Source organism: Protopterus annectens, chromosome 2.part1 (assembly GCF_019279795.1).
Source record: "Protopterus annectens isolate FY-2018-M chromosome 2.part1, PAN1.0, whole genome shotgun sequence".
Lineage (NCBI taxonomy): Eukaryota > Metazoa > Chordata > Ceratodontiformes > Protopteridae > Protopterus > Protopterus annectens.
Genome location: NC_056729.1, coordinates 80379813 through 80403502, shown reverse-complemented (window position 1 = coordinate 80403502; position 23690 = coordinate 80379813). Strand labels below are relative to the sequence as shown.

General features: G+C 40.2%; 1 protein-coding gene across 1 annotated transcript in view; it reads left to right on the top strand.

Moving 5' to 3' along the window:
• The window catches only part of GATB (glutamyl-tRNA amidotransferase subunit B), a 677264-nt gene that overhangs the window by 369155 nt on the left and 284419 nt on the right, over positions 1-23690 (top strand). Inside the window, exon 7 of the mRNA XM_044062037.1 lies at positions 17969-18053. Coding sequence (XP_043917972.1) covers positions 17969-18053 — 85 coding nt within the window. The remainder of the gene's footprint in view (positions 1-17968; positions 18054-23690) is intronic.

The window sequence follows — 23690 nt, the reverse complement described above, 5'->3', positions numbered from 1 at the left end:
TTTGAATTTGTATTGCTGTGTGAGTTGAATGATAACCCTGTGAGTGTAGATTGGTAGGTGGTCACTTAAGGAGTCAGGAAGTATGCCCGAGGATGTAACGTTAGAAGGGTTTGAGACCAGTATCCAGTCCAAGGTGAAGTGCTGGATGTTATTTTTGCTATATCTGACAGGAGTATTTGTAAGTTGAGTAAAGCCACAGAGGTTTCTACTGTTTGTTGGGTGGTGTGAAGTTATTGTCTGCCAGTCACTGCTAACATCCCCTAGGGTATTGGTTTTGTTCAGCATTGTTTCAGATATACAGGCTAGAATATTTTCTAGAATGGGAATGTTTTACCTAGGAGGGGTTTATAAAAAAAATATGCAGATGTTCTTAGATGAGTTAAGCTTTAGAAGTGTTGTAAGGATTTTGACTGTGCAGAGGTTTGGTTATAGTATTTGAGTATGGGGAAACTAGCAAGTTGTTAGGGAAAATTAGGGCTATTCCACCTCCTTTTTATGTGTTCTGTCTACACTGATAATGCTGTAACCAGGGGAAAAAAATTAATTATCTTTTATTTCATGATTTAGCCAAGTCTCTGTAAAAGCAAGAATGTCTGGGTTAGAGTGTGTTAACCAGGCATGAAACAGTGTCAGTTTATTGCACATGCTCCTGATATTAAAAGTGATGCATTTTAGTTTTTTTGTCTGTGTAATAGGAATGGGACCTGGGTTGGGGGTGAATGTCCCCCACACAAGTTTCAGGCCGTGAAAGAACGTCCAAATCTAATGATTCTAAATCATAAACCCCACTTTGTCATGCATATTGAGAAAGACACCAGAGGGACTGAATAAGTAGCTAAAAGTAAACATAGTCTTATTAATTTGTATAAAAATGTCATGGTGCAGATTGCATGTTATTTTTTAAAGCAGTTCTGTATAGTATTTATCAGTGATTGCTGTATATATATGCTAGTAATATTAAAGCAAGAAAGTACTTTTTCTTAACTGTAATATGTTCAGGCCTTGCACTGTAACAAAATAAATGGAAAGAAGGAATTTAGAGTTAATATAATGTTGTGATCTTGGGTGTTGGATGTTTATCACACTATATAGAATGAAAAAAATTATGTTCCCTGCTTATATATACAGGTGTAGCTCTTGACTAATGTCCTTAGTTTTTAAGCAAATACACTTGAAAGGTAATGACAAAAGACAAAAATTGTAGTTCGTTCTTTCTTGCATTTGTTAGTTACTAGCTGTTTATTTTTCCATTAGCCCTTGCTTTTTTTTGCTGCAGAAGGAGAAAAGAGGTGCGACCGTTTACTCACGAGAAGTCTGACAGTGTATCCTGAGTGAATCTCCAAGAGTTCTTTTTGCTGTTGCAATGTCACTAACTGTTTAACCTTATCTAATGCTTTTAGTTGGAAACAAGGAGTCTGCAGGTGCAAATGGTTAATCTAGAAAAGTCTAAACGGTGTGTTCCGAGTGCAAAGGTATAATATACATATCTTTTAAAGGGAATTTGCCAAGCAGTTCACTGAAGATAAATGAAAATTGAAGTTTGAAACCATGGGAAGTGAATTGTTATTCAAATAATTACCTCTCTAGCATCTTTAGTGCTTTAATGCATTGAATATAATAGTACACAATATGATTTATTTATGCAAGGGTAGCAAGTGACACTTATGAAAAGAGATAGGAACAAGTGGCAATCTGTGTAACTGAGCACGTGGGTTGTGACGTGCACTTTAGCATAGTAAACCTCAACTTTAGAATAGGAAAAATGCCTATGGCTGCAGCCATTGCTTTGAGGTGACCACTTCTATTTGGAGGGGTTAGCTTCCATCTTTGGCTGTGTATATAGTTTTATGTGTTTGAAGTGAGTTAAAACAGGGTTGGAATTTTAAAAATATATTTAATTTTTTTTCTTGAGTGTTTTTATTGAAGAGAAATATCTGTGAAAATGTGATATGGGGTCAGATGGAGATGAAAAGAATCAACTGCAAACAAGATCAGCATGCCAAACATTCGTTTGTGCTCGTAAACAGAGATAGCATTTTTGTGCATCTCTGGGTGATACTTGGAATCATGGGTGCAGGACTTCCACTGTAGGGATTGGTTGGTTGTCAACAACTGGTCTGATGCAGGTCATGTACTTGCTGTCCAAGCACTTGCATAATGTGGGCCCTAGAGTCAGGCATGGCCTAAGGGGTTCCTCACCAGTTGGTCTTTTCAACGGATTCATAGACATTTCAGGGCAATTTACTCTCTCAGCCATCAATCCCTAATACCCACCCTCTGGCTGCACCCCTTTCTAAAGGTGGGTTTGACCAGTTTTCTCTGTCTCACTCTGTCTGTCTGTTACAAGTCACAACTGACTTCTAGAGTGACCCAGTGGACAGCCACCACTATCTGCAGAGCTTGCAAGGCAAAGGTGGGAAGCAGAAGTAGATTGCCAGGTCTTTCTTCTGTATCGCACACACATGCACTCCCACCTAGGGACAGTTTAGAGTCCCCAGTCCACCTACTGCATGCGTTTGGAATGTGGGAGGAAACTGGAGAACCTGGAAAAAAAAACAGGGAGGACATACAGACTGCACACATTAGGCACACTAGTCAAGAGCCAGACTACAGAACCTTTTCTGTGAGGCAGGAAAACTGCCTTTTGTGACACTGTGCCACCCTTAATCCCATGGTAAATTTGAGTGTAGCCTTCCACTCATTCAGGTTCTGTTTGAAAGGTGATAATGTATCGTACTGCATAACCTGCAGAGGTAGCATATTCCAGAGATGGAGAAGGCTCTGCATATGAATCCATCTGTCTCCATCTTATTCTCTTTATCTTCTTGTGAAGATTTAGGTCCTTGGTCTTGGTGTTTTCTAAGCTATTAGACTTGTGGAAATATAGGAGATCAAGAACAGTAGGGTCTTTAATGGCATTAAAGGCAAAGGCACAAATTGCTCCTCAAGTCACTTAGTAAACGGATAAGACTTATGGCCTCTTTTAGTGCCTCATGGGCTTTAAGTTTGAAATATTCTTAGTTTGAAATCTCAGGGGCTTCTCTAGTTGTTATATATGTCAAGTGTGTTGCATTTTGAAGGGGGCATTATACTCTGATTGTTTTAATCAGTGTTGAGTATTAGTTAGCAGTGACATCTCTAGATCTGGATACATACCCTTGGCTAATAGTCATGCAAAGTAGGATTTTTGCCTACAGTTCCCTTCAGGAATCAGGTATTGAAGTATTCCTTTCTGAGATGAATGAGGCTTTGGAGATCTGTAACTCTTCCAGCTTCTTAGGGGAAGATAGCTGGTTTAAAGACATTATGTGGTCATTTCTTCCCTGCCCCTTGACTTGCACTGATTCTTGGCAGGTATATTCCTTCCAAGAACCGTTGTCATCCCTGTCTTGGAGACGGCCTTTATTGATGTTATCATGCAGACTTGGAGGCACCCACACATTGCTTCTCCTCTGAGGAACAGTGCTTGGTTCAGTCCTGTGGCAGACTGGAGTTAGTTCCTATACTAAGACTGATTTTGTGTTGGTTATGTGGAGGAGTAGGGTTAGTATTCCTCAAAAACACAGCCTACTCTTGTGCAGCTGGCAAAGATGATGGCTTGAGACGGGAGCAGTGTGGGTAGGAACATGTATTCCTTTGTTACACTGGGGTGGTCCTAGAATCCTTAATAATGTTTTACATTTTTCCAGCTTCTAAGGCTTCTGGGTATAGGGGGCATTTGCCATTCTTGAAATCTTCAGCGAGACTGTAATCACAGAGGATCTTGTCTTTATCCTGGGAAATGCCTTGGTGACACAACCCCACATCTTTTTGTCTGTGTTCTACAGAGGATGCTGTAACGGGTTGTAGGCATAGAAGTGTCCCTTCATCAGGTGGACCTCTCTGTGTTCATTCTGTGGGTTCTTCTTTTGGCAGGTATAAAGGCTTTCAGTCCATTTTAATGTCATCATGGCGGATGGAGGGCTATTTTCCCACCATCTGAGTTCCTGTTCATTTTGGAAGAATTGTAGACTTGCAACCTAGGCACAGGACTGAGTGCCCTTTAATTATCTCTGTTTCTGGGTTGACAGAGCTATTTGTATACATCTAATCTATCCCCCTTCTATAGCTGGGGGATAGGTGGTGACTCTCTGGCATTTTGGAGGAAGTGTTGTCTGGAGCTCTGCGTTCTAAGAGTGTCCCCGTTTGTGTCCCTGATGCTGTGGCACATTTACTTCTCTACATGACCTGTAGGGAAGCTTGGAGCACGGAGGATGCCTTTATAATGCCCCTTTAGTTCTTGATGTAAGACCTCTCTGGTCTTCTGGAAGTAGAAGATTCCTTCCATTTCTTCTTCTGGAGGCAGTGGAAGAGGCACTATGGATCAGTTGGTTATCTAAGTGGGGATTAGCCTATTAGCCACAGAATGGTTTGAGTCATTGCTGATAGGTATCTGAGGATGGTGAGTTCAGATTTGCCCAGCCTTGGAATTTGGAAAAAGATAATTTTGCCTAACTTTGCACTTCTGGGAAAGAGAGCTGTCCATGGGAAGCATTGGGGTTTCATTGTGGTAGCTCTCCATTTGGGCAAGTTTACCCTCTTTCCCTGAGACCCTTTCATTGTCCGGCTTATCCTATACCTTCTACTGTTTTGAGTGAGTGTGTATGTATGTTTTATTTGTTCCAAACTATGTGAGCTTGGACTACTGTGATGATAGAGGAGCTACACGTACTGGAGCAAACATTCATCCCAGCTAGGCTAGGAGATGGAGATTTTGGGGAAAAAGGATTGCTTTCTCTCTTCTTGTGTAAGCCTGTTAGTGTCAAGTTTGGAGGTGTATCTGTGTTTGATAGGGGTCCTCTCAGGTCTTTCGTCCTCCTTTCCTTTTGGGGGAAAGGCATCCAGTGGGGAAATCTGGGGCCCTCGTGGCACGGGGAGCAAATGGTACCTATTCATTCAGGCATTTCCACACATCCCTCATAAACCTTTCCTCTCTTAGCTCCCCAATCCCTCCTCTAGCCCCTCTCTATCCTTTCTATCAACTGTCTCTCACCTTTCACCTAAAACTCTTACTAATACAAATCATACATGTGTAATATATTTTTACTGCTTCAAATTCATTGTATTAAAATGTTAAACGTTTTTGCATTGTATATACACTTTTATCCTGTATTATTTATTGTACTTTTGATTTTTGTCTTGTTAATCTGTGTGTAGCTTTTCTCCTCGGGCCTCCGCTGAAAAAGGGCTTCTAAGCTCAGTCGGACTATCCCGGTCATCAAATGTAAAATAAATAAAATAAGTAATAAAATTTGTTGGCTCTGGAAATTTGTTGCTGGGTTTTGTTTACATTTGGGAGCAGGAGCAGGTCCTGTCCCTTGGCCTGGGTGGAAAACATTCTGGGAATTTAACATCAACCAGTTGGCAGCCCACTTGGTGTGACTTGCTCGTATTTCATGGGGAAGACATCTCTCCCCCTGATGGTCTTGAATTTTTGGTTAACTGGCATACCTACAGTTGTGGGTTCCTGTCATGACACATTAGAATAGGAGGCAGCATCATTTTGTACCACTGCTAGGCACTGAACATTTCATCGTTCCTGGAAAGGTGGCTTCCATCCCTGATCAAGTCCATTCACCCCAAATAATAATACATCAATCCTTTTAGAATGGAGCAACCTAGTAGACAAACCGCTCTTGGTCACCCCCACAGTCTTTTGGGTCATTCCAGGGAAAAAGGAGATAACCTTTCTTGGGCTGGTTGGGAGCCATATAAGCCCATTCTTTCCTACCCAGGACTCCCAATTTATCCTCCATTCTCCATCATAATCTGGTAGCAGGGCATAGGTCATCATGCAGGTCTGGGAGATGGTCTACCTTATCCTCCTGGCAAAACCACCTTGCCCACTGGCAGATCTTTCAATATTCAATGTTGCTGTCTGCCAAAGGTAAGCATGTCTCCACATTCTGAGGTTCCTTTGGCTTGTGAGTGCAAATGTTGGCAGGCAGCACAGGCTAGGTATGCTTGGACTCCAATAATTGTTACCTGTGTGGAGAGCTGACTGGGGCCATTCACTCCCATCTTCCCTGGCCAGCTCCTACAAGTTCCCCAAGCTGCTAATTAAACTTTCTTCACTTGCACTATAGTCAGGGCTTCATCCTTTTGTGCCACAGAGCTGTATAACCATAGCATCAGTCTTGACCTCCGTGCCAGTATTGCTGACTCCATTGCATTTGCCATTCTCATTGCCTCTGTAAAAATATGTATCCAAGTAAAATGCCATTTTGACTGGAATTTTCTTTTCATACCCTCTTTCTGGCTAAGAGAAAGTGGTCAAGGGCCCCTATAGGCTAATTTACATGTGTGTGTTGCATTGCAGTCTTCATTATAATCTTCTGATCCCTCCCAAGGAGATCTGTGAAGAAAGAAAAGAGGGTACATATTTTTACTCTCATCAGGAGTTTCCCTCATCAATCCTAGGTGAAGGTGCTGATTCCCCATGTCTCTCTCTTAGGTGACCTCAATTTCAGAGATGTTTTGGAAATGACAATGCAGAAAAAAAGATGTCCCACTGACTCCACTAACTTCCCTCTATGCATCCTGCAGGAGGCTTTTAGTTTCCTCCATATTTTTTCATTGGTATTCTTTCCTCAGTTGTCATAATAGTTAGTCTGATGACAGGCACATTTTGGGAGTGTTGTGATGTTGTGGCAGTTGTGCAGATGAGGTCAGATTGGATCCTTTGATCTCTCATTGACTTAATATGTCTAGTGAAGACGCCCAAAGATAAATCCATACTTGGAGTGTCAGCCCTTAAAAAAAAGATGTACAGCTCCTCAAAGTCCTGCTGTGCATCCCTCAGGCAAGAAGCCATAGACAGTGCCCTACTTTTACCCTAAGGCAGTGAACTACTTGTCCCATATGTTGTGCTTCCAGTGAGAGCTGGCTGATGAGATGGGCCAGTCACTAGACTGGTTGCCAGAGATTTTAAGATCAAATTACAACTGGATACTGGCATAGCTCTGTACCACCACACCTGGCTGTTTGTTACAGATTTCACTATGGATACTAAGGCAAACTGTCATATTGCCCAGTTTAACTAGATGGACTTTTTTTTGGACCTGCTATTAACACTGAATTGGAAAAGATATATATTAACACTGAATTGGAAAAGATATAACAAGAGGGCACAGACCTTATGGCTGTTGGAGTGAAAGTTGAAACTTCCAGGACCTGTTTTCTAGAATACAGCAGTGCACATGCCAGCTGTGGTTTCAATGTGGCCAATAGCCATAGACACATAAATGGTCTAATAGAAAATGTTAGGAATATGCTGACTTTTAGAACAATTGCGTGCCCAAAGGCAGTAACATTTTCAGAACTAAGGTTACCACAGTTATTTTTTGTTAAGACAGCAGACATTTCCACTCTGGAGGCAGTCACGTGTTATCTGTCCCTGTGCTGGTCTGTTTGGCTAACCATTATGTAGGACAGATGGATCATATCAGTAATATCCAGGGGGAACAGAATTCCATACTGCACACTACTCTTTCACCTTGCCAGATGTTCTACATCTTCATAAGAGTGTCGCAAAAGTTGAGATGTTAAACCACCCAAGAAAAAGAACATCCAAGACTTCCCAGCAGAGCAAAAAGGATTAAATTACTGCTCATGATGATTCTTAGTTCCCAAAAAAGCAGAGAACCTCAGGGCAATACAGAGTCTTGAGTGATCTAAGACATTCCTTTCACATAGCCATGGTGCAGTCCTCCTTTCCATGTCTGTCAGAAAGAGAAATGGTGTGCTGTTTCAACTGCCAAGATGCCTGTTTTCTCATCAAGATTCTTAAGGAGTCCAAGAGGCTTCTGCAGTATTCGTGAGAGACCACTACTATCAGTTCCAGATGTTCCAATTAAAGCTTACAACTCCCAAGATGTTCACTAAGTGCATATCTGCAACTGAAGTGAAGCAGAATATGCTTTGTGTCAAAGTATGGCCTTATCTGGGTATTTGGCTCCTGTCGCAGTACTGGTGGCTCAGCAAGTAGCACACTCAACTTTGATGCTGGAAGATCAGAAGGCTGTGGGTTCTAGTCCCATACTAGATACTTAGATTAATTTCCAATACTGAGTCTGCAGTGCAGCATAAGAGGGGTGTTTACTCCTGAGTGTGCTGTCCTTGTGATGATATGTTAAACTGAAGACCTATCTGCCTGATTTGGTTGTATCAGAGGTGGATGTAAAAGGTTCCACTACACTTTCTGAAAAAAGAATAAGATTCTCTAGTTTTCTATTTATTCTTCAAAATTACTTATTTACATATACAAATAAAATATATACATCATATTTTCACATACGTACAATATATTTTACAAATGAATACATTGTCTACGTATACTTTTTTTTTTTTAACAAAAGACCCTTAACCCGCCCATTCCTTTCCTCATAGCCATTTGTAATCCAGTTTATTAATTCTAATAAATCACTTTCTTATTAAATAAGACTTCCTCAGTTCTAACATCCATAAAGTCAAGATAATCCCAAACATTTTCATATCCAGATCTTTTGTGACTTCTTGATTAACATTTGTGTAATACCCATTCAAAACTGGATGTATATCCATACATCGAAGACACAACTTATCAGATGGCAACTGGTCGATCAGCAGCCTATCAAAAAGAAGGGGAAAACATTTTTTGTAGAGGAACAAGAACCCCTGAACCGCTTCACCACCTGTTAATTATATATACCAACTCCAAGATTGCACTACAGTGGGGAGAGAGCAAATTCCTTGATTCCCATTGTACCATCATCCCACTCAGACAAAAAAAAGCCAGTACATGGGATAAGCTGACTTTATTTGCTACCTATTTTCTCCTTCCAACCCACCGTATCAGCCTTTGCTTTTTATTCCCTCTGTCTTCTTTCCTTTGTATTTATACCTTTTCCAATTCTTTAATTATTTCAGTTTCCACTCATACCTTGGACTCTGTTACCACCTTCCATTTTTTTCGTAATTGCTTTCTTCTCCAGTTATAGTAATATTCAATCTATCACTTTATGTTGTGTTGTAATCCCTTTGTCATATCCTAGTAGCCAAAGTTTGAGACACTTCATTTTCCCCTCTTTTTTATATACTTTTAATTTCTTGCATTCCTAAAAAATGTGTGCCCCTTTCCACTTTATACCTGCAGCACCCCCCCAGAACTTATCCTCAGTCTGGTATTCCTAGACCTCCTCTTTCTTTCACCATTAACACCCTGTCCCAACTCCCTCTGTGTTTTATTCTGCCCACACAAAGCCTCTAAGTAACTGCTTTATGTTTTTAAAAAACAGAGCCCAGAATGCTGTTTACATACTCAGACTGTAGCATTAATGCATCTGTAAGACTTATACTCTATGATCCGTATCTAATGGTAATGCTTTCTATTTTTGCAGCTGAAGTCTCACTTTATTAAAGATCCTGTCAGATGTACCTATCAAAGTTGCTTCCACCCAGTCCATCAACCATATCTCCAAATATCTCATCTGATCCACCTAAAAATCATCTTTCTTTTGCCTAGTCTGCCCCAAATCTCTGTTAACCTGCATTGCTTTCATTTACTTTTCTTTTCTTTTCTTTATTAACTTTATAACCTGAGTAATCTCCAAATTATGTCAACAACTGCTATCATTTATTCTCGTCCTGCTCATAGTTACTTTAATCAGAATTATGTCATCTGCATATAAGGCTGTCTTCCTCTCTGTGGCTTCCCAGGTATAGCCTTTTATGCCTAATATTTTCATTTGTTCCACTAGGAGCTGTGTATCGATCGCAAACAAAAGAGGGGACAGGGTGCACCCCTGCCTAGTACCTCTTTTAATTTCAAACTCACTTGACATTTACCCTTATATTCACTACAGTTTTTGTGCCTGAATGTAAGTCTTTGAACGATCTTACCCAGACCACAGGGAATCCCCACTTCTCCAAGGTATTAAATAAATACCCCCAGTCTAGTCTGTCTGATGCCTTCTTCACATCCAGTGACATCATTGTCAGTTTTCATAGTTTCCTAGCATCAAACCCAGTCTGATCATCCTTAATATTTTTTTTCCATGCCTTCCTGCCAGAATCTGCAGATACCATGTATAATCATGGTTTAGGACAGATATGGGCCTATATGAAGATGGATTTAGTGGACCATTCCCCTCCTAATATAGTACTGATACTGTAGCATCTTTCCAGGACTCAGGTGGCCTCTCTCCCTAAATGATGAATGTTATTAAATAAATCTAACCACCTAGTCATAACCTTTTCTTTATTTAACAATACATCCAGAATTCAATAGGAATCCCATCACTGCCTGGAGTTTTTCCATTAGGCATTCATTCAAAGGCTCCTTACAATTTGTCTGTCAAAATTCCTGTTCATTAACATATCCATTTCCCACAGTTCTGTTGCCCCTAGCTCTGGAATCTGCCATCTTTGTTTCTCTTGTTCTCTTCCTTCTCCCTCCATCTGCTCATCCTTATACAAATCCTGATAGTACTCCTTAAAAATCTGTAGTATCCCTTTCAATTTTTCTTCTGCCCCTACCTGTCCTTCCTTTTTAATCTTATAAACACCTCTTTCCACCTCCTGTTGTCTTAGTTTCACCCCAGGGCTTTTGTTGCACTAGGAGTGATACAAGTGAAACATTTCTCTACTTTTATCTTCCCTTCCCAAATTTTCTCATCTTTCCACTCATATATAACTTTTACTTAATTTCATACTCTTTGGTTTGTAACACCTCATTCCTTTTCCTTCTGTGTCTCTGTATCAAGGCTAGTTTGGTCAAAAGTATATTTCTCTTCTTTCCTTTCTGCTTCACCCTTTCCCTTATCTCTTCTTTTATAAGCACTTTAACTCTGTCCCAACTCCTTACTTCCTCACCTTCCTAGTTTTTAATGTTGTGCTTACAAGTGTTGTGGTACATACTTGCTCATCCTTCCTATTCATAATATAACTTGGGATCCTCCATCATCATTCAAGATTATACTCATGAAATAATTTTAACCAAACACTTATCAAAGCATGGTACCCCATCAACCCCTATGAAGCCTTCCCCATCTATTATATCTGTATAAGTAATATGTATATATGTCTCCCCCACTCGACTTTCTATTTCTGTTTTTCCATGTCCACTAATGCCATTGAGGTTAAGTAACTCTTTGAATATCTCCCTTCTCACTTTCTGTAGGACCTTTGTTTACTTCATCTCTACTTACAGTCAAGTTCCAGTCTCCCAAATGCATTGTTCGTCCCTCTCAAAATCTACCCATACTGATCATTACCTCTCAAAGTGCATTAATCTTAATCCCAGTGATATGTATATACACCACATAGATCATTAGATGTTCATCACACTGATTACTGCTGCGGTTTAGCACCATTTAGCCAACGGACACAATGTCGACCGTCCGTGTATCTAATGCAGTGCAGAAAATCTGGAAAATACCAAATGCAAATGCATCGAACGGCAATCCCGCTCCCCCTTTTTGACCCATGTTAGCACTCGGTTTGGATATAGAGTGGTCAAAAATGTCACATCCAGTGTTCTTCGGCCGTTTGACATGCAAAACTTCAGGATTTCGACTCGAGCATTGGTGGGTTCAACTGCAGTGTATTCGATTAAACGGTGGTAAACCACTGCTGCAATAGTCTTAGCTATATGAGATATAGCCTGCCAAGGATATAACAGCTGCCCATCTTTCAAAGCTCCAGGGCACCTTCCATATGCCAAAACCATCAGTTAGCCCTAGCTGAGCTGAGCTGACTAAAAAGCAAACTATTCAGAGCTTTCCTGCCATTGAAGAGAGCACTCCTTTGCAGGCTTTCAAGGATGGACCGTCTGTTTTTGCTGTTGCTTTGCTGGGTAGCTAAGATCTCTTTGCGGAAAAAAACTTCCATATTAAAAAAAAGTTTGTTTTATTGTACTTTCCTGTTTAGGAAAGTTATTTTTAAGCTACAAGTCTGTGTTTTAATGGACTGTCATGAAATTTAACTGTACTTCTAAACGAGAATGCACTTTTCCCTGTCAGTTTAAAAATTGTTTTAAGTAATTGAAATCCATTTTTTCTGTGGAGAAATTGTTTATTTTACTTTTGCGAGGCTGAAACACAGTGTTATAAAGTGCTTTTTACTGTGTTTTGTGTGAAAAGTGACTTTTAAAGACTTGAATTTTTTTACTGGCTCTTGCTGCTTGTTTTCCCTGGGAAAGAGGCACCATTTTCAGCTTGGCCATGGTACAGAATACTGGTCCCACAATTGGTCCTTCCTCCAACCTTAAATAGAAATAGTTAAGCAAGCAGGCTAGTAATTTGCCTCAGCCACAGATGGGTGACTTTGCTATGACCGTAGCTTGTTCCTCAGACCACTCCATCTTTGATTCTGGATCCCTCTGGTGCAGCCCCTCTACAGCCACTGTTGACCAGGGGTAGGCCATGTATTTTACAGCTGTTTGGGTACCATCGGTGGGCAAGGGAGAACCACTTTTGTCAGTTCTGGGTGAGTGAACAGTGAAGACTTCCCTATTTGGTCAGAATATATTGTGCACATTTATTTATTTATTTATTTATTTATTTGCATTTGTTAACTGGGTTGGTCCAGCTGGGTAAGAATTACCCTTTTTCAGTGGAGACCCGAGGGGAAAAGCCCCAAACAGACATACAAATACATACAAATAGAGACAAATTAACAATATTACAGAGGAAAACAATATTATGGGTACAATGGATAAGAAAAGCAAACAATGAAAGTTTGAGAATATGAGTAAGGTAGGCCAGAGGCATGCATGCAAAAGATTTATTTCCGAGCAAGATTAGGCTAATGGCCGTGGAGCCTTTACAAGCCTAGCCCATAGATTACCTTGGCATCGTGCCACCCGACCTTAGTTCCCAGTGCCTCTGTCAAGTAGAGCCACTGGAGTGATCCCCCAGGGTGAATTTTCTATTTCCCATCCACTCATCAATACCTCTCTTGAAGAGGGCCAGTGAGGTGCTCTGTTTGACATGTATGGGAAGTCTGTTCCATAGCATTGGCAGTCTCTGGGTTATGAACCTGTCCCTTCAGCACGTTCTGTTGATTGTGGTAATGAGGTTGAGGTCTCTGGAGTGTGTGGTGCGGAGGGTTTGGGATTTCTTTAGATGTACCATTTCTAATAGAGCTGGGTCAGACATGGCTTTGTAAGTGAAGCAGAGATCGCCTCTTAAGTAGGCGATATGAGCCAGAGAATAGTTGGAGTTTTTTGAGTTTGTCCATATAGGACAAGTGTTTAAGACCTAGAATCCTCTTTGTGAGGTACCTTTGTGGACTCTCCAGTTGTTGCAGATGTCTAGTGAGGTACATGCCAAATGGGGCATTGTACTCAATGATTGGCCTAATGAGGGAAGGGTAGATGGAGACAATGACCTCTTTCTTCCTGGATGCAAAACCCTTAGTGATGAGATGTGCCACATAGAAGGACTTTCTGACCACAGTGCCAATGTGGTGGTCAAAAGAGAGGTTGCTGTCAACCTGTGTTCCCAGATCTCTTATAACGCCTTCTGTGTTCAGTGGACTACCATCGATGTGGTAATTCATGGGAACCAGGTTTTTCCCAAAGGGGATGACGACACATCTTTTGGCATTGAGCTTAAGGCCATGGTTCTGAACCCAGTCGTTGGTCTCAGTGAGGTCTTTCTGTAAGATGTCAACATCACTTGGGGAGTTAATAATAACTCCCAACTTGCAATCGTGTTCGAACTTTGTCAGCCAGAGTCCCTTCATGTTGGCCTGGACTTCAGAGAAGTAGATAACCAAACAGGAGAGGAACCAGGACAGAACCCTGTGGGACTCCACTCGTGACTGGTTGGCAGTCTGACTTGGAGTCAGCTACTTTCACACTGTGGGTTTTATCTGTGAGCCAGTTTGCAACCCACCTAGTGATATAGGGGTTGATGCGTAGCTTACTGAGTTTTTATATGATTCCTGAGTGGGGAATGGTATCAAAGGCCTTGGCCAGATCAAGGTAGGCTGTGTGAACCACCTTGCCTTCATCCACGGCTCTGGTGATTGACTCAAAGAAGTTGACCAAGTTGAGCAGGCATGATCTACCCTTCACAAAATCAAACTGTGTGGGATCCAGAGTCTGGAGCTTCCCTATACCCTTGTTAGGTCCATATTGATGCGTTCCATAGCTTTGCATATCAGACTCGTTAGGCTAATGGAGCGATAGTTCCCAGCATCTGTAGTCGCTCCTCCTTTGTGGAGAGGGATGATTGTAGCAGTGCACCATTCGGTAGGGACAAAGCCTGAGGTGAGGCTGTGATTGAACAAGGCACACAGGTGAGGTGCCATTTCACTCTGTAGTTCATATAGAACACAGCAAGGGATATTGGCAGGTCCCACAGAAGCTGTATTCTTGGCCTTGGAAAGTGCTGCCCCATTTTTCAGTCAAAACTTTTTTTTTTTTTTTTTTTTTTAACTTTTTCACACATTTCATTTGAAAAAAAAAAAGTCATTGTCCATAACTTCATCAGTCCAAAATTGTATATATTGATTTTCTGAATGTCTACAATCTCTGCCATGGAAAAAAATCACTCCAGGAAGACTTTTTTTTTCTCAGAATTCAAAACATTTGTTCAAGATTTCAACAGTTTAAAAACTGATAACACTGAATGTTTCTATTCAAAAACTGGAAGGGAAAATCACTTTATCAATTTTTATTTGCTATGAGACACTACCTTTTTTTCAAAGGAATTCTTACCACTAGTCATGGCAACCTCCTCACAGAACTGCTAGCCACCTAGAGTGCTTAGTCATTTACACCCACTGCCACTATGTAACGTTTGCTCCCTTTTGATGACTGCAAATATTGTTCTATCTGCTCACCATCAGTTTCATTTTGCTTCTTCTCCTTTGAGAAACGTTTATCAGCATGTTGCCTCTCAACAGGGCTAAATCATCACCTAGCTCCTCTTCCTCCATTAGCTTCAAAAAATACGCTATACATAATCCAACTAATTGTACTTCCATCACAGCAATCTCATCGCTAAACTCCCTTGTCGTAGCACCTTATTCCTCTGTTCTTAATCCTTCCATCTGAAACACTATCTCAGTTTTTAATGGAAGTTAACGAGCCTCATGTCATCACCATTTTGACTCCCTTTTTAACAGCCTACACTCTGTAAACAGAAAGCAGCTTAGTGAGTAGGGAAAGTTTCCTGGTTCCCAGGCCTAATTTCCCCTAGTCAGTATAAATACCACCTCAGGTCTCCCCACTGGCCTAGTGGGACTCACCCTGTCAACAAAGAGAAAACAGTATGATCTCAACCAGAGAGTGTGTATATTATATATTATATATAATATAATAGATATATATATATATATATATATATATATATATATATATATATAAACATAATTCCAGGAATTACAGTGAACAGTACAAAGTCCCAGATGGAGTCTAGTAAAGGGCAAATAGTTCCAGCTTCATTTTGTGTCAAGCAATTGGGCCTGCGGTAGCCAAAATTTACATGGTTCAAAATTATATTTTTCGTTATAATGACTTGGTTTATACTTGTTTTTACTGGCATGAAACTGACACAAGAATACTTATCCAAAAGCAAACTTTATTTTAGGGGTGGGGCTGAAAAAAAATGTGTGTATAGATATATATATATATATATATATATGTATGTATATATGTATATATATATATTAACTGTATAGGGTATACCTCTCAACTGTTCATAAATTTGCAGACTGTCCAAATTTTTGTCTCATATTTCTGGTCTGTCGTTGAGGTCTGAAGTCACTAAATGATAACAGACATTTTGAGTTTCAGATTTCATATTCTTCGGAAAATGCATGCTAACGCAAACCATATTATTCTAACAACGTTTTAAGTTTATAATGACGACATTCAAAATCTGTCCCTGGTTTTGGGCCTTTGTTCCCCCATTATTGTTGGCTTTTTCCAGAATTCTTGTGTTAAGAGATAGAGATTTATGGTGTAGCAACACTATTTTAAGAGATGTGTACATTTTTAACTCATAGATGGGTTGGTTCATACTGTTCATCAAAAATAAATAAATTATTGGGTTGTAGCATTTGATAGTGGAGGTTGAATTGAAGAGCTCATGGGGAAGAAGCAGCTGCATTGTTTGAGCGGGAATGTTTGGGTATACATGATAGTTCATTTTGCTGTCATTTTGTAGGCAGTAGCAATGCGTTTTGTTTTTAATTCTCCCATTACCTGTAATGGACCTAGATATAGAACAACAAAGGACATATAATAATTATTTATTGTAAACATTTGTCAAGAGAACTACAGTTTAATGAATAATATCTGCTGGAATGCAGTCCTCTCAATCCCACCTCCACCATTTGACAAGTTCATGAAGGTGTTTACATAAATTTGCTGCACCATGAGGTCAAGGTAATGTTGCTAGTTTTGTCATCCATGCAGATTGTTTATTTTACGCATGGTTTTGTGAGGTTACTTAAGGGGGATGTGGGGCTGGATGGCTTGGAGTTTCTCCCCTGCAATAAACACTTTGTTACTTGCTGGTTTGGCAGGTGTGTTTATTTGAATGTGACTTGTCCAGTTTGTTTTTAATAGATTTTGAGTTGACTATTTAATAGGGGACCTTTGTCTGCTTCTGATAAAGTTTTGACTCCTGCCACAAATATCAACTTTTTTATCTGATTAGGCCTAAAACATGAAGTTATAAAACCAAAGCATACTACATTAACAAACATACAGTATGCACTGAATTGTTAAATGCGCATTTACTCCTGTTGTTGTTGTTGTATCTTTCGGCTTTTCCCAGTAAGGGGTCGCCACATCGGAACTCCGGTCCGCTAATGATTGGCAGTAGATTTTTACGTACCGAGTTGCCTGCCATGACGCACAACCTTCAACGAAGGTACGCCCATTCACGCATGTCTCCACACAGAAGACGTTTTAGCTGAGAATCGAACAGGACAACGTCTTACTGTGAGGCGACAACGCTACCACAGCACCACCACCGTGATTAAGTGAATTGAAACACAGAAGACCTTCCTTTCATTTTACAGCAACGCAGAATATATTGAATTTCAGCAGTAGGATTGCTTCATTTTGATTTGTTTATTGATTGATTGATTTATTTTTCTTTTGATTCTAGGAATTTAGACAGGCTGCTGGCCTTAGTCATAAATACTTCATATACAGTTTCTTTACTGTGTGCAATTTACATCTCAGTGTGTATCTATGTGCGAGCATGTACATATTTATATGCATGTATTATGAGAAAGATAGTGTCACAACTTGGAGATGTATTCAGCTGTGCAGTATTACAGTCTCTGTTGACATGTGAGGGAGTTTGTAATACAGTACTGTGGCATCAGTATTAGTGTTGCATAAAGAACAAAGTTCAATATACCTCCAAAAGGCTAGACTGGGAGACCAAAAAAACAGCAAAATTCTCAAGTAAAAAAGTAGAAGGAATACCAGAAGACAAAGCTGTAGCACAATTCTTTTAAAAAAACAAAGCTTGACAACAAATGGTGAGCGCTTTCGCTCTGAAGTGCTTCTTCAAACAGATAACATTAGTGTTGCATACCTAGAACTGCTCCTTTTCTAAAGTGAAGCATACCTCTCAGCCTCTGAGCACAAGAAATCTGGGCAAAGCCTAAAGTAATGGAAGTGACAAAGGCCCAAAAATATGGGCAGATTTTAAATATTCCTCTTATAAACTTAGAACGTCACTAGAATGTCAGGTTTTCATTTTCTGAAGGATATAAAATCTAAATCTCAAATGTGTGTAATACTTTAATGGCTTCAATCCTCAGTGATTTGCCAGACACAGATGTTACGAGGAAAAGACTAAAAATAATGAGGTGAAATCTGCACCGTTGAGAGGTATAAAGTGAAGCTATCAGTGAAGCTCCACTTACCTGTCTTACCTTACAATCATTCACCCCTTTGGTGTTTTTATGCTTTCAGATTATGAAATTCAAAGGCAAATTAAAGTGCTTGAAAATGGAGGAGAGATTTTAAATGAAACAAGAGCATTTGACGATAAAACAGGGTGAGTAAATCACAGATTACAAATCTGGAGTTAATTTCATTGACTTTCTAAACTTCTGAAGAATTCTTTTGCATTCAGATGCATGTGTCTTTTGTTAAGCACTGTTATTACAGTTTGTATTTGTACAGTCATGTCAGGAGTTGGGGAAGGAGAGAACTCGCAGAATACTTACATTCATTACATGTTACGTAAGGCAAAGCTCTTCAGTGGCTTCCTTGAGGAATAGTTTGATTACTTAGATGTTTTTAATAGCTGGGTTTTGTACAATCTCCCTTGCAGTTTTGCTGAAAATTAGTACTAGGGCTTTTACTAATGCATGCTCTTATCAGTGTAGAACAGCATACCTATGAGAATAAGGTGTTGCACTTTGTTAGAACACGCAGAGTAGCTTTCAGAATTCATTTCAACAAGGCAGTTGACAGTGCTTCCCACAGAGTTACTCACTATCATATTCTTGATTAACGAGACAGCATCTGCCTCATGAAGAACTATAAGAAAATGAGCATCCTTGGTTTACATAAGAGGTAGCTCATCTATGTGTTGCATTTGTTTAATATGTGTGTATACAAATATACATATACAAATCACTGTTTTATCCATTAGTTGCAATTCCTCCACTTTACATAACATCCCTTACCCATCCCCTTTTTTGTACGTCTGTTTTCACCACATCCATTCCATGTAAAACAACTTCTTCTTTCGGCTTTTCCCGGTTAGGGGCTGCCACAGCGGATCACCTGTCCGCTCATGATTGGCAGTGGAGTTTTACAGTGTTGAGTTGCCAGCCCGGTGCCCAGCCTTCCACAGAAGGCACACACACACGGACTCACACCTTGGGCCAATTTAGAGTGTCCCATCCACCTACTGCATGTCTTTGGGATGTGGGAGGAAACCGGAACACCCAAAGGAAATCCACACGACCACAGGGAGGACATGCAGACTCCGCACAGAAGGCACCCCAGCCGAGGATCGAACCAGAGAACCTCTTGCTGTGAGGCGAAAATGCTAACCACTGCATCACCATGGCCACCCATCCATTCCATGTAAAACTAATCCTTTAAATTACAAAAAAAACCTATCGAGTTTGAGTTATTTATCTTTCAAACTGTAAATGGTCAAATTTGATCTGTACTCTACCCAGGTAAACAAAATTAAATAAATAACCTACCTTAAGCCAGATCCACTGTTATGTAAACTTTTGTCCAGTCAGGCAAACAACTATATATCATGTTCTATTTAACAATACGAAGTACTACCTAAAGGCATCTCACATCTAAATATCTCTTTTCAGATTGTAGTCCTCCACTAGGTTACAGACTGCTCACTGTAGTTGGTAAACATATCCCACCATTTGCCTAACGAGAGGCAAAAGAGTATCTCCAGTGCTAGCTTCCATTACATGGGACCAGCTGTCAAATAATCTCAGAAACATATCGCCACCACCTAATCAAACTGGCACAGTGCAGCTCTACCCATGTTATTCATTGTAACAACTGAAATATACTTTAAAGTTACAACTTGTGCTCTACTCTGGTAAATACAGATCATAGGATCATAGAAATTGCAATGCAAGCAAGTTGAGACCATTTGCACCTTGCTGGTACCCAGCCTCAAGATGTACCTCTTGCTTCATGGAGGGTAAAACATGTCAGAGCATGGATGAATTTGCAGATAACCCATCCAGATCTCCAGGTTCTGTAGAATCATTTATCGTAGAGCAGCCTGCTTCTCACTGTGTCTCACTGTATAGCTCTTTGCCCTTAAGTACTGCACTGACTTCTAGAAACCACTCACAAGCTGTAAAGCTCTCTCTATCTCTCATATCATTCCAGTTATATGACCACAGGCTGTCTTTCTTACTTGGCTGCTTTGAAGTGTGTGTGCATGTGGCCCTGGCATCATTTACTGTTAACATCTCTTAGCTTTACCAGCAGGACTGGATCTGGCTCTGTTTTGGGTAGACAGAGAATGCTGTCCTCTTTCTTACTGTGCATGAGAACAAAGTTCATTTTGATTAATTTTTTCAAGTTCTTCAGCTTTAAAATTATATTAGATTTCACAAAAAAAGATACTTTCAAGGCAGTGAGAATACTCTGTATTCTTTGTCATTGCTGCTGGCTTTGAAATTTGTATGAGATATTCGCCAGCGAGAGATACCATTACTCAGCAAGAGCATTTTGTAGCACTTAACATGCCAGGTTGCAGTCTAAACCAAAGTAGGCAAGATCTTTATATGGTGCCTGAAGTAAACATTGCTCTGCCATATTCACAGCATTGTCGTGTAACTTACACCTCATGATGAATCTCAACAGTCCAAGTAGTAGTAGTAATAATAATAATAATAATAATACATTTCAAGAGAGTCTGCTTTGGACAATGGAGTTGCTTAAGAAGAAATGATGTTCCTGAGATAGACATCAACAGGCACTGTTATGACTGTCAGTGCCTTCATAACAATATTCGTCATCAGTGCCTTTTTGTTTCAGGGAAAATCACAGTAGTCGCTTAGTCCTGTGTACAGCTTTTGGGATGGAGGGCAAACAAATCTAGCAGCATGTATTGAACATAAAATACATTAAAACTAGCAGCATAATGTTTATACTTCTCAATGGTATTATTTTATACGTATGTAAACACAGTGTGAAAGAGAAACCCCAAAAACAAAAATAAAGCTATTGAAGCCATCTTGGTGTCTTAAGAATCATGCAACAGGTACTCCTGGGCCAATAGGTTCAAAATACCCTGTTCTTTTCGAGGCATTGGAGTTTAAAGGATTATCCACCCACTTCCAGCATTTCTGTACTCTACGTACTAACCATGTTGCATCAAGTTGGGAGTTGAATTGTTTTAATTTCTGCCATCTCTAGAGGAAAGAAAAAGTGTGCAAATTCAGGGGAGATGGGAGCAAAACTAATAAAGATGAAAAAAAAATAAAATCTCTGTAGGACGTCAGTCCCCAGATTTCAGGTTAGCTACTTATATTCCTGTGTTTTTACCTTTTAAACTTTTTTTTTCACTCCTTTAAAACTTGTTTTCCAACATTCTTGTTGAGGTTGTGCAGGGTCTAGACATCTATAGTTTTTCTTTTGGCTTTTTCAGTAATTTGTTTAACTGACTAAGCTGTAAAACGTCAGCTTTAGTGTCATAGCATGTTTCACTGACTGAAATCTTCCACTGTCACTGTAGAATCACAATTTCACATAGTCATATTTCAACCTCCCTCTTTCCTTCAACCTTCCTAATTTGGCACATGTGACCTCATGGTGACTGGGTGGTACTACTCAACTCCCAGTCTGTGAGCAGTCCTCTTCTGGCTATTGTCTTTTCTCCCCCTTTTTGTATTAGTTGAAGCCATGTATAATGTTGTAAAAGTGTGTTAGATGGGCAAACTCAATCTGACGTATTAGGGTAGAGTACAGGGAATTATGGGTAGGGGAGGAGTCAGACCCCTAGAACCAAAGACGCTACAGAGTTGGTGCCAAGGTAGAATCCAGTCAGATCTGAGAACCCCATGTATTGAACAAGGCAAAAATCAGAGATGGATCTGTTGTTGTGGTAAGTACATAACTTTAATTTCATTAAGTTAAAACAAGAGATGAGCGCTTTATCCCTTGTCAGAGCTTCAGCAGATCTATATATATATATATACACTTTTCTCTACCTGTCTCCTGTACTCTCTAAACTTTTTTCCTGTTAGCTTCAGAGTAAGTTTAAAATATTCAAAAAGTATTTTTTGCCCAGCTTTATGGTGCAGAGAGGTAGAGCCTTGAATGAATCCCAAACGATCAGAGTTTGATAAGAGGCTTGAAGGACTGGGTGGAGTTTGAGAAAGGTGTGACTTTTTGCTGGCATGCCCATTTGTAGGAAGAATTTGATGGCTCTTTTCACCACTTGCAGTGCAGCTCCAGTGGTAGGTGGTGGCTGATCCCTGAATAAAAACATTGCCTCAGTTGTTGGGAGATGTGTGGACATGGCTACCCAACACAGTATGCTGGTAGCTCCGGCAGGGCATGTGTGGGAGCATGCACACTCATCTATGGCAGCATTGGTAGTATCCAATGTGATGTGATTGCATATGGCATCACCAAAAGGGCAAGTTTAGGGAGATGTACAGAGAATTACCTCATGGCTGCCTGTTTTATAGTCATATCACAGACGATTCTCACCCAATTAATGGGCTCAGTGATTTTGTGTTGGAGTGGAATAACTGGACATCACTGCTCTGTCTTCAATAAGAAACAAATGGGTGGCCAAGACAGCAGATTAATGGTTGCAGGCACAGGGGCAAAACAAAACATAAAATAAGGTAGAGTTTTCATAGGTTCATAAGACATTACTAGTCTAATGGCCCTAGGGCCCCTTACAAGCCTAGCCTTCATTTTGAAATATTTAAATAAAATGGATTCCATTAATTTTTGATAATCATACATTGTCCTACCCACGAGCAGAGGCATTACAGACTTCTCCCACTGATCGTGATTATTTTGTTGCTAATTACACTTACTTTCAAATGCCGGGATAAAACCATCAAAGTCATCCCCTTCTTTCTGCTTAGGGAACAGTAAACTGTAGTATTGACCTCAACAAACAGATCTCAGCTATCATATCCATTATTCATGAGCCTCAGACATATTGTCAGTGGCTGGTTTTCATATTTGTTTTTCTTTTTCCTGTGTCGTGATCATTTCATGCTGAGGATTCCATTCCTCCTCTACTGTCTGCCTCAACTCACTTTATACCTCATCTGTTTTGTCCGGTCAGCTATTTCAGGGTGTCTCATTTTCAGCAGCAGCTCCATTTTTTTCTGTTCAAGCTGTAATCTGAAGTCATCAGAAGATAGACTCAGTTAGTTTGCTGAATGCTGTGCATTCACAGCTGCTTACTAGGATGCCTCAGGGTTCATGGAAGTGAATTTGGACTGTACCCATTGCAGCTATCATCTCATTCTTGGCCATACCCACCAGTTTGGATTCCTTTCAGTTTGCATTCTTTAGTCAGCTGTAACACAGACATTTTTTTCATACTCCAGATAACTTATTTCTTCTTGTTCCTTAACTGCTGTGCAAGGTAACCTGCTGTATATTTACATTCTGGCTGGATAAGTGCATACTGTTTGGTGTGCTGTATAATTTCAGATATGTCTGTTTTAGTCTGATTCAACCTTTGGGTTATCTGATCCGAACAGATCTGAGTTCTGCACCTTTCATAGGAGGTTACTAGACTATTGGCCCTGAGACCCTTGTAAGTCTAGCCAAGAGTTTAGACCATCTTTAGATAAGTCAGCACCCAAATTCCCTGTCCAGCAAGGACACAGGTGGAATCTCAGGGGTGTATTTTCTGTTTCCCATCCAGTTATCCAGGTTGCGCTTGAAAAGGGATAATGAGGTACTCTGCTTGATGTGGAGAGGGATTCTATTCCACAGATGGGGAGTCTCTGGGACACAAATCTGTCCCGCCAACAAGTCCTATTGGTATCACAGACCAGGTTGAGTTTGCGTGTGTGTGTTACTTGAGCGGAGATTGACTTGTGGATACGCAGCAGTCCCATCAAGGTGGGGTCTGAGATTGCTTTGTATGCCAAACAGAGGTCACCTCTGTATGAAACTGAGTAGAGGGACAGGGCTTTTAGCCTATCTG